An 11,078-nucleotide genomic window follows, 5' to 3' on the forward strand; every position below is an offset into this window, starting at 1 on the left:
CGCTCTGCTAATCAAGTCCACGTAGATGGAATTCCGAGAGCATGGTTATAATGGGTCCGATCGGCACCATTTGCATGGCTTTCTACTTTTAGGTGGTTGGATAGTCACTCTTGTTATGATCGCCGTCGACTAAGTTCAAGTTCTGAGTTCAGATCAGTTCACTTGAGGGTTTACAGATCAGCTTCCCTAGGGAGAACTCGGCCGCAAGATGAAGCGCCTTACTCAGGCGCTTGTCGGCTTGCTTCTTGCATGTGGTGTTTGCGCTGAAGCTGGGGGTACGAACCTCGCCCAACCACCCCTACCACCCTTCACCAAAGAGGTAGTCGTCTGGGTCAATGAAAAGGGAGAGCATATCAGCACGGAAACACACTACGTCAAGGCCATGGCCTCTGCGCTACCTGATAATGTTAGTAGATAGAACTGTTCCTGATGTAGAGAAGACATGTTGGTTCCTCATGGAAAAGCCAGCCCTAACTCTCCCATCAAAAGAAACTCCCAATATCAATCCCAGAACCGGATGTGCCCGATATAGCACCAGCACATGCATTTTCCAAGAACGACAACGACGTGAACGATCATTCCGACCCAGCGCCAGATAAACCCAAGGAGTCCCAACACCCTAACGCACACCCTAAACCGCCAGCTCCTCATTCCCACACTCACCAGCACCCACACGCCCAATTCGGCATCTCATACTCCCCATACAAAGCAGACCGCACCTGCAAGAACCAAGAAGAAGTAAATGCCGACCTAGACCGAATCGCGGAATATTCCTTCATCCGGATCTACGGCACAGACTGCGATCAAACAAGAACCGTAACCAATGCCGCGCGCCGACACAAGATGCTCGTTTTCGCCGGGGTCTACGACTTGACTAATTTCCCAGGAAGCCTCGATGCCTTTGGCGAGTCAGTAACAGGCCCGGACGGCAAAAAAGACTGGTCAATCTTCCACACGATCGCCATCGGCAACGAACTCGTAAACGGAGGAACCAACTCGGCCAGCGACGTCGCGACTGCCGTGCAAAAAGCACGCTCCGTACTGCGCGCACAGGGCTACACAGGTCCCGTCGTTACAGTCGATACTTTCTCCGTCCACCTCGACCACCCGGAACTCTGCCAGGTCTCTGACTACTGCGCTGCGAACTGCCATGCTTTCTTCGATGCGACTCAGCAGCCTGCTGGCGCCGGCGCGTATGTGCTTGAGCAGGCCCGTAGTATCTCTGCCAGAGCGGGTGGCAAGCGTACTATGATTACGGAGTCTGGGTGGCCGCATGCTGGGGATTCGAATGGAGGTGCTATTCCTTCGGCGGATAATCAGCAGGTGGCTGTTGCGAGTTTGAGGAGGAGTTTTGATCATCGGAGGGGGGATTTGGTGCTGTTTACTGCCTTCGATGATTTGTGGAAGGATGATAATATGTATACCTTCAATGCGGAAAAGTTTTGGGGGATTCATGGAGGTTTATGAAGAGCCAGGGCTCTGTGGAGGTTGTTTCCTTTCTTTTGCTCTTTTTCTCAATGCATTTGTTGTTGTACATATATGAATAGCACGACAGCCGAATGAATAAGAACGATTTATTAACATGAAGCTTGATATAGTTTCGTGATGATATTACTTATACATGATACTCTATACTGTACATAAGAACCGACTTGTCCAAAAGAGGCAAGAGCTCAGCGGTGGAAAGCCCGAGTGGCCTGACGTTGCCTCGCCTCTTCCTCTGAACGCGCCTCGATCTGATCCATCCACCCATCCTTACGGGTGAGCTCATTGAATGCCTCCTTGTTAGATGGCAGATCCCAGAAGAAATCCTTCCCATCAGGGGATTTCCGGTGAGCTTCCAAGTCCCGGGCTTGACGAATGATAAGTCCGGTCAGCATGCCGCGGGACTTGCTACTCGGGTTGATGCCCAGCTGGTTCATCTCGCGCAGGATTGATACCACTGCGGGAAGATCCTTGCATACTCGCCAGTGGTAGTGGATCAATTCATCGTACAGCCCAGAGGAAGCACCGAGGAAAGTAGAGATACGGCCGTACTCTTTGATCGTTGGGCGGAATTGGGGGATGAGCGGGGATTCACGGAAGTGAGTGTTGAGCAGGCGGAAGGCGATCAGCAGGACCTTCGGGTATAGAGCCACCACGACGGGGGCGACTGGGACGACGGCTGGGACTCGGAGGGGCCCTGACAGGCGAGTGGATGGTTCGGGCTGGTCCGTTGTACTCATACTTTCGGGGTTTGAAGCTTCCACAAGAGATTTATCGTCTAGGTGACGCAGCATAGAGAAGATGCGCTCTTTGCATACCTCCCACACACCCATGTCGCCCTTGCCATCCTCGACGGCTTGGAAGAGTGCGAATTCGATGTGCTCCGATTCCGCTTTGACGACGATCTCAATCGCCCTCCGCAGGCTGACGGTTACTTCGGCAGCGCTGGCTGTGGCGGGCTCGGAATAGCCCAGATCGCGGAGATTGATTCGCTTTGGACCTTGGTTCTCCGCTGGGACTTGTTCTTCCGTTTCTGTTTTCTCGGGTCTTCGATACGAAGAATAGTCGTCCTTCGCTTGCTGCTTGGCTTTCAAAGCCGCCTTCTTGGCCCTTGGGTCTTTGAGCAGATTGTCAAACACCGACATGAGCTCGGCCATTTCGGCCTTCTTCTCCTCGCTCATTGGTTTCAAGGAGCTCGACTCGGTAGTTTCCCCATCGTGTTTGAATCCAAGTTGTTCTAAGAGTCCTCCAAATATCAATTTCTCCTGGGTTGTGATCTTCGGTGCTATCTTCGTTGTCTTCTTCACCACGGATGGTCTGAGGCTAGGTCTTTCGGAGACAGATGCTGCTCGTTTCTGCAGATAGCTTCGTCGGGGTTTAGGAGCTGCCTCACTCGTTGAGCTGGAGGTAATTGACTCTTCAGAAGCATTCTGACTTGTGTGATCCTCCGCTAATGATTTGTTCTCCGTCGCATTATTGGTCTCGGTGTTGTTCTGGGTGGAAAAAGAGCGCGGAAAGTGACGATTGAATTGTTTTCGGGCCGCGGATGAGAGTGGCGTAAGTGTGCGAGTGTGATATAGGAAAGGAGCCGTAGAATTACTTCTTGAGAGGAAGCATAACCGGTTGATATTTGTCGCCATTGCTGAGTCGTTAGGTCTGCACTTGCGCAGCCTTGTTCGTGCACTTCTTAAGTAAATCCAATCTGAAGTAACCCTTCCTCTTCTCTTCCACCTTTTCAAACTTGGTAACTTCAATCCAAAAAAAAAAGAAACAACAAGAAAATTACTTTCTCTTTTTTTTTACAAGCACGGACTAATCGGTGATCAACTTCCCGCGAAGTCACATGATGTCGTGTAACGGCTCCACGCGTTTCGCCGAGGACGTGCCTCGCACCCCCGAGGCGCAAACTGCATACGAACCCAGTACGCCAGAAAACCCCGAACTCAACATGCCAGGGAAAAGCGAGTTGTCGGATTTTGAAAAGCAGCGTTTGGCAAACATTGCCGAGCGTGATGCGCTGCTGAAGAAGCTCACACTTGAATCGCAATCCTCGGGGCTCTTCGCAAGCCCTAGGACCCCCGGAACCAATGGTGTGAAACCGAAAAAGCGCCCGGCTCCTAAAGTCAAAGTGAAGGTCGAGGAAGATACCACGCCCCGACGGACATCCTCGCGCCTGAAAGGCATTGCGGCCGAGAGTGAAGTAGCGAAGCGCAAGGCCGACGACGAGTATGAAGCGATGCGCGAAGCGGATAGAATCAAGAGGATGCGCCGGACAGACTCGTTCAGCCAGGCGGATATGTTTGTTTCGGGACAGAAGCTCAGTGCCGATAGCCTGATCAGCGTGGATGTCATCACCAAGGGTGTTGCGAAGCCCTATGAAAGGACCTTCGGGGACGATGAAATCGAGAAAACCACAGATAAAGAGCTGAAGGCTCTTCGGGAGGAGATGAATGGACTTCAATTGTGGGAATCTTGGGATCCTCAGCGTAATATCTATACTCTCTATATTTGCCAAACTACCATTCTGACGCAATTTTGATCATTACAGGGATCAAGATCACTCCGGAGCGTGTCTACAGCATGGCGTTTCATCCATCCGAATCCAAACCTCTTATTTTTGCGGGCGACAAAATGGGTCATCTGGGCATGTTGGATGCTTCACAGGAAAAGCCTACGGCGGGAGAGGACGACGAGGATGAGGATGACCCAGATCCAGTCCTCACGACACTCAAGCCACATACCCGGACTATCAGCGCAATGATGGTTAACCCCTCAAAGCCGACACATTTGTATACTGCAAGTTATGATAGCTCGATTCGCTCACTGGACTTGGAGAAAATGGTCTCTTCAGAGACCTATGCCCCCGAGTCAACCAACATTGACGAGGCGCTTTCCGGAGTTGACATGACCCCTGATGACACTAACACCTTGTACTGGACTACACTGCAAGGTGGATTCGGGCGATATGATACACGCACGGCGCGCAAAGATAACAATGTGTCAAACTGGGATCTTTCTGAGAAGAAGATCGGAGGCTTTACACTGTGTCCCTCCCAGCCCCACTACTTCGCGACAGCAAGTCTGGATCGATTCCTGAGATTATGGGATCTGCGCAAGCTGTCGCACGATACTCCTACTGCTGTTGCCGAGCATGAAAGCCGGCTCTCGGTTTCCCACGCAGCTTTCAATGCTGCTGGGCAGATTGCTACTTCTTCCTACGACGATACGCTGAAGATATACGACGTGGGTGCCAAGGGTCTTTCTTCGTGGAAGCAGGGCCACAAACTTTCAGAAAAGGAGTTCACTCCTGACACAGTTGTTCGACACAACTGCCAGACTGGCCGCTGGGTTACTATGTATGGTTACCCTTCTCTTCCCTTCTTTTCCGTCCCTTTTGGTTTAACCAAAGTATCATGCCCTAACTTTGTTCTTATAGTCTCCGCCCTCAATGGCAAATTAACCCGCAGTCTTCCATCCAGCGTTTTTGCATCGGCAATATGAACCGTTTCGTCGATGTGTACAGTAGCAGTGGCGACCAACTTGCCCAGCTTGGTGGTGATGGAATCACCGCCGTACCTGCTGTTGCTGTGTTCCACCGTAGCAAGAACTGGGTTGCTGGTGGCACTGCTAGTGGCAAGCTCTGCTTATGGAAGTGATATGTATTCTACATCTTCTTCATGTTGTTTTTTCAAGTATGTGGCTGTACAGCTTATTTGCTAATTGTTTTGACATGTGTTTTGATCTTCTCTCTTCTCTCGAAGACCCGGTGTTGTAAGCGAGGTGTTCCCTAGGGCTCTGCTTATCCCCTACTGTCTTGTTATGACTGGAGGCGACATGTTTGATATTTGTTCTGATCCGATGTCCAGATGTATTCAACGAACAACATTTGCTGTTTGTATTTCTATTGAATAACAGAGCCATAAACACTGCAAAAACGAAAAACACCAATCCATTCCATCTATTGGAAGAATATAAAGAGTAAAAGGTATTTACACGATGGCCACCATCTCCAAAGGAAATCCAAACACACAAAAGACCCAAAATGATTCCTCAGAACGACCAAAAAGGTAAAAAAAACACAAGAGCCTCAGCCGAATTTAAAAATCAGATACTGTTCTTTTTTTTTCTTCCCAAAGATCCAGATTCTTGCCTTTGAGCTCTCTTTGTTTTTATCTTAGAGCTCGGCTGGGAGGATATGTGTATAAGGGAGGGCGGGACCATGAAACACACAATAAAAAGAAGGAATGGGTATCAACACCATGACACATGCTTTAGAGGAGAACATAGACATATAGATGATCAAGCAAAACGGAACTCGGGGAGGCAAGGTAGAAAAAGGGGAGTAGAGAGAGAGAGAAGGGGAGAAAAAGAGGAACGTTGAAATCATGAGCACATCGAAAAGAGGTAGGGGTCAAAAACGTGTATAAAAGAAAGGAGATTGCATGGGCAGACATTGGTGCATTAAGATTCATTGCGTAGATCCTCGTGCGAGTGGTTTTGAGTCTGGTCACGTTCCTTGGCCTTGCGTCGGGAGGGAGCAGGAACAAAGTCAAAGAAGCGGTACTTGCTCGAGGAGGACTCTTTCGTGACGCTGGACCTGCGTGCCTTGGAGGACTCGGAATACTCGAGCGAGTAGGTCGAGGAGTTTTTCGAGCTTCCGGTGCTGTCGCGTGGGTCAGACCAACGTGGAATGGAAAATGGAATGCGGCTTTGGTCCCAGGTCGCTGATGACGAGCTTGGGGGCGTGTCGTCCTCGGCATCGGCGGCGTGGTCAGTAGACCGGCGGGGAATTCCAGGACGCGTAGCAAAGTAGCCAGTCGAATTGCGATGGCTGCTTGGGGCCGCTGCAGTACCAGTTGACGTGTCTATTGCTGGGGTGCTAGGTTTGCTTGGGCTTTCGTCGTAGAAGGTTACGGGCCGTTCCATCGAATCCACTAGTGCTTCCCATTTGATCTCAAGGTTTCCACTTGGCCGCTCTGCTTGCTCGGCCCGTTTGAGACACTCCTCAGTGCGTGCTCGCAGGCGAAGGGCTTCTTTCTGGAACTTAGAAAGATTGACGTCTAGCTCGGTCAATTCGTTGAGTCGTTCCGGGGAGACATCAAGCCAGACACGAATCAAGTTCGCGAAGGAGCGGGCATAGTCGATAAGGAATGGAAGGCTAGGGAATCCCTCGCGCGATGTGGGCGGCAACCGCCCAAGGATTTGGATAGGGGTGGTGTAGGAGGGTGTGACGATAGGGACTGGTCGATCGGCTGGAATCGCACAAACCGAATCAACAAAGTCTTTGAATTCCGAGCGATGACCGACGAGGAATTTGTTCATCGGTTCCATCCAAGGTTCTTTATTGCCGAAGGTTGTCATATTGGCTAGACCCTGTAGAGCTTTGGCAATGAGGGTCAAAGTACGTTGTGCACGAGGGCGAGGGTGATCTGGAAGTGGTTAGCAAAAAGGCTAAAAAAGGCTATAAAAAAAAAAAAAAACCAAGATGGCGAGTATAGTTCCATACCTTTCAAGAGCCCGAAAAGCTTCGGGTTCAGGATAGCCGGGCAGAAGAAGCGTAGGAACAGGAAACCAGAAACACTACTGTACGTTACAGAGCGCAGGAAGTCACCATAGCGATCGTCTGCACACGCCCGGACATGCCGGAAGATGCGTCGCAATTCTGGGGGACACCTCGATGCGGATCCCGCAATGGATTTCCACACGCTTGTGGTGAGAGCTGTAAGGTTTCGCCAGTTGCGATCAAGATCCTCGTGCCGTGGAACTCGAGATGGATCGACTTCACATTCCGGATCGCTCTCATCAATATCACGTAATCGTTCTGCGATAGTCTCCTCCAAATACTGCTTGCCTAGGCGACGCATGTGAAGATCGAGGGCCTTGGTTAGAAGCGAATTTCCACGGAACAGGAGGTTAGCCTCCACAGTGGCCGTCCTTCCCATGTCCCTGACGAGGAACTCGCGGTCTTGGCTAGTCTCTGGTGTGTTATTCGAATGAATCCTCGTTGTATACCTCAGCCGGTTGGTGGTGGATTCTTTGTGAACCCCATCAATTTCATCTTCAACCAAGGCTGAGATCCATTCCACCGTTGACCCCGAGACCTGGTAAATGTTCAGAAGCATCTCGGCTAGGTGATTTAGCTCCGATGACATCAATTGGGCCATGTTGATTGTGAGGCCATTGGTGAAGGAATGGAGAAGTTCCGACATCGCCGAGTACTCGTCGGACATCAAGACGACGGTTTCCTCCATCCTAGCTCTCATGAACATCTCGCCAATTGCCTGGTCTTGGTTATCCAGGATCGGCCACCACTTTTCGATATCCACACCGGCATCCAATTCTTCAAGTCGCAGGTCTACACGTCCGAAGATGATATCATTTGCAGAGATTTCGATCTCATCCAGCATGTTCACAGCACTCACGTCTTGGTTGGGTACGTATGATCCGTGAGCGATAAGTGTCCAGTCCCTCTGTGTCGGGTTGAGAGTTTTGACAAGGATAGAGGCTTGGGATAGAACTGGCGGTAGATCAGTGAAGAGGAAATCTTCTCGCCAGAAAGGATTCATGGTGCGATACTTGACAGCAGTCTTGCCACGAATTTCCCCATCTAGGAGCACCTCTGTATAATAGTCGCTGACCTTCGAGGTTGGAACAGGCTGCCCATGTGATCTTGATGCCTTTCGGCTTCGAGGAGTGTCCTCCTCTTTGGTTCGAAACAACTTCGCCTCCACAATTTTCAAGTTCAAGAATCGTTCAATCCGGAACATGTCCTTGGTCAAGGGTGGTTCGGCGGCCTCGGTTTCCGGAGTTTTATTGGAATCATCTCCCTGAGACACAGGTCCATAAAGCTCTGGGATTGTGAAGGCGCGGAGAAGCACAAACCACACCTCGAAAAGAACACGGCTTTCAAGAGCGAGGTATATAGGCCGCACGTTGGAATCGGGTACTGGGTGTGCCGCATATTGAGGGTAGATGGCAATGCAAAACTCATCATCCAACACTGAGGAGTTCAGCTGCTGGATAGCGCAGCGTGATAATTGAGATAACTGCACACATGCTAAAAGAACCACGTCGGACTCTGTGTAGAGCTTGAAAAAGCCGTTTTCTTGTAGTGTACAGCTCACCTTCTTCCACGAGGAAGAAAGAGCCCTTGACTGTCTGTATGTGGACACACGGCGTCCGGACACTGGCATAGCACCGGAAGCAGACGGCTTGTCCCATAGAAGCATCTTGCCAACTTTGATGATAGTTGCATCCTTTTGTGCTGCGCTTTCTGAGTTGCGCCGACGTTCGGGGATTCGTCGGTCTCCAATCACAACCTCTTGAGGCTTTGTCATCTTGTTCTGAACACCCTTGGGCCGGATTGGTTGCCAACACAGTAGAGCTGCAAGCCAGGAATCGAAAGTTTCGTTCACGTGAGGTCGTAATTGTATCCCAAGCCCAGAAGTAAATGTGTGAACGCTCAGATAGGTGCATTGAAGCTCAGAGTCCCACAATGTCCGAACCCGACAACCACGTAGATCAGGGATCAATGTTTTGGCCAATGCCGGCTCTCCCTTGGCTTGGTAAATGAGACTTCCATTAGCGACATTGATAGCGCAGTATCCGGATGTCCAGGAAGTGGTCGAGGCCGTTCGAAAGGATAGGATTCCATGCATTCTCCCACAGGTAGTCTTCATCAACTGTAGGATTTTTGTGGCTTCCGCACCGGAGAGAGGTGAGGAAAACGAATCTTGATTTTGTGCTCCACCGGCGACCAAACCGGCAGCTTTGGTCAGTCGATGGCGAGGGACGGTCTGGCTGCTGTATTTTGGGGACTCAATTGACGGAAACCCGATGGAAGATGATGGATCTTCAGGCAATTTGGGTTGAGAGGGACTGGCTGTGTTAATGGATCCAACCCGCGTTCGAGCTTTGAAGGTGTTGGGAGCGATGTCGTTGCGTTGCTCCTCTGCCGCCGTTGTCCGCGATCGCGCCCGTTGACTCCTTGCTTCCACCGGAGGATCTTCTTCGCCTGCTCCAGATGAGTGTTTGCTGAAATCCCGACGACGTTCGGGTTCGATGGGCCGTGATCGCACGGGGTTTCGAGGTGAAGACAAAGTGCCGCCCGTGAGGTGCTCTGGTTCGGATAAAGGAGAATGGTTGGCGGGGGAGTGCGATTCTGGTGTGACAGTTCGAATGGTAGTTTCTCTGAAACTGTCGGGATAGACCATACCATGCCGGTCCCTAGATGAAGACTTCTTGCTTGCACGCCGTTCCACTGGACGACTGTATAACGCTTGGTGCATCGAGCTCCGCTTGAACGCGTTCGGATTCTCGGGCTCCATCTCGTTTGGTTATCGACAGCCCCTTCGACAGGCGATGTACATAAAACGAAAATGAAACCCGTCAATATGTAATGAAAGGAGAGACAGGTTCACTTCCTAATCGCGCCCAACACAAACCTCCCTCAAGACAACCGATGAGAAGTCCTTGTTGGCACCCGAGGTATGAGGCACAGCTGCGCTTGTATAATTGGGGGTCGCTTTTGTCCAGGAAAATGTTATGAGACCACATGGAGTCCGGTGAGAGGTTGGGTATTGAGGTCGCACATTCGGTCGAGGCGCCGGGAGAGGGGAAGCAATGGGAAACCAGGACAAAGGAGGCGCGGGTCACCGTCGTTTGTCTGAGAGATGCAGGAGTACCTAGCGAATGCGGTGAGCGTCCAATCCTCCGGCCAGTCGATAGCGATAGCGATAGTGTCGCTGTCAGTGTCAGTGATGGTCTGAAGAAGCGACCCGAGGGAAATTGGTTGAGACGGGCGTGATATCATTATTATTGTAGGGACGGGAGGGGGAATTTGGGATAGGGTATAGTGAGTAAAGAAATGCGCACATACCTTCATCAGTCCCTTTCGAAATTGGGAGGTTCTGATTATGCTCTCTATGAGAGGTGTTTGTGGGTATATGTGTTTTCGCGGATTCTAGCAAATGTAGGCCGCTTTGGGATGGGGGCAGAATGAGGGGGGGAAGGACTTCAAAGAAAAATAATTCCCAATAATGAAGAATCAAGTTGAAATTGCAACGGGAAGATCGGGTGGAGATCGCCAAATGATAGAAGAGAAAGAGAGAGGGAGAGAGAGAGAGGGGAGGGGGGAGGGGAGAGAAAGAAGTGGATAGCGGAGCTGAGTTTGTATAGGGGAAAAATAACGAAATAATGAGGAATCGCAACACTTTTTGGCCCTTTTTTCACTTATCTTGGTCTCTTGAGCTTTCTTCAAGTTCTACTTTTGGCTGTATCTCTTCACCTTATACTTCCCCCATGTTTTAGGCTATCTCGATGACAGCGCAACATGAACGGGATCAACCCGTTCTATATACGATGTAACATCCTAGATAATCATCCCCAGAGAAAGAGAGGTTAGACTATTTAGTAAGTTACTTAGATATTACATGTAGATCTAAGTCTCGGCCTTTTAGCATTCAGCCTTTAACCGAAGATACCGGGTCTAGCGTGTACAATCGCCGGGGCAAGGGAAGAAGTACAGAGCGGGTTTAAGCTGGACTTGGGCTAGACTTACGACCTTAGATCAATAGCTTTCCCCAAGTCACTAG

General features: G+C 50.5%; 4 protein-coding genes across 4 annotated transcripts; 2 read left to right on the plus strand and 2 right to left on the minus strand.

The window, feature by feature from the left end:
• Nucleotides 1–208: 208 nt before the first annotated feature.
• On the plus strand, nt 209–1,467 carry scw4 (putative cell wall glucanase (Scw4); the record flags this gene model as incomplete). Its single annotated transcript, XM_016747733.1, has 2 exons — nt 209–406; nt 490–1,467. 2 exons carry the CDS (start codon nt 209–211, stop codon nt 1,465–1,467), a joined length of 1,176 nt encoding a protein of 391 aa, XP_016593220.1.
• Nucleotides 1,468–1,673: 206 nt separating this feature from the next.
• On the minus strand, nt 1,674–3,125 carry PEX2_104650 (uncharacterized protein; the record flags this gene model as incomplete). The annotated part of the gene is made up of 1 exon (XM_016747734.1): nt 1,674–3,125. The coding sequence occupies one exon, from the start codon at nt 3,123–3,125 to the stop codon at nt 1,674–1,676; it is 1,452 nt and encodes a 483-aa protein (XP_016593221.1).
• A 203-nt stretch (nt 3,126–3,328) lies between these two features.
• PEX2_104660 (WD domain protein) lies at nt 3,329–5,141 on the plus strand (the record flags this gene model as incomplete). The annotated part of the gene is made up of 3 exons (XM_016747735.1): nt 3,329–3,971; nt 4,034–4,841; nt 4,922–5,141. The coding sequence occupies 3 exons, from the start codon at nt 3,329–3,331 to the stop codon at nt 5,139–5,141; spliced, it is 1,671 nt and encodes a 556-aa protein (XP_016593222.1).
• Nucleotides 5,142–5,946: 805 nt separating this feature from the next.
• PEX2_104670 (GTPase-activating protein BUD2) lies at nt 5,947–9,812 on the minus strand (the record flags this gene model as incomplete). Its single annotated transcript, XM_016747736.1, has 2 exons — nt 5,947–6,914; nt 6,992–9,812. The coding sequence occupies 2 exons, from the start codon at nt 9,810–9,812 to the stop codon at nt 5,947–5,949; spliced, it is 3,789 nt and encodes a 1,262-aa protein (XP_016593223.1).
• Between the last annotated feature and the right edge of the window lie 1,266 nt (nt 9,813–11,078).

This window comes from Penicillium expansum (assembly GCF_000769745.1).
Source record: "Penicillium expansum strain MD-8 chromosome Unknown contig362, whole genome shotgun sequence".
In the NCBI taxonomy this organism is placed as follows: Eukaryota; Fungi; Ascomycota; class Eurotiomycetes; order Eurotiales; family Aspergillaceae; genus Penicillium; species Penicillium expansum.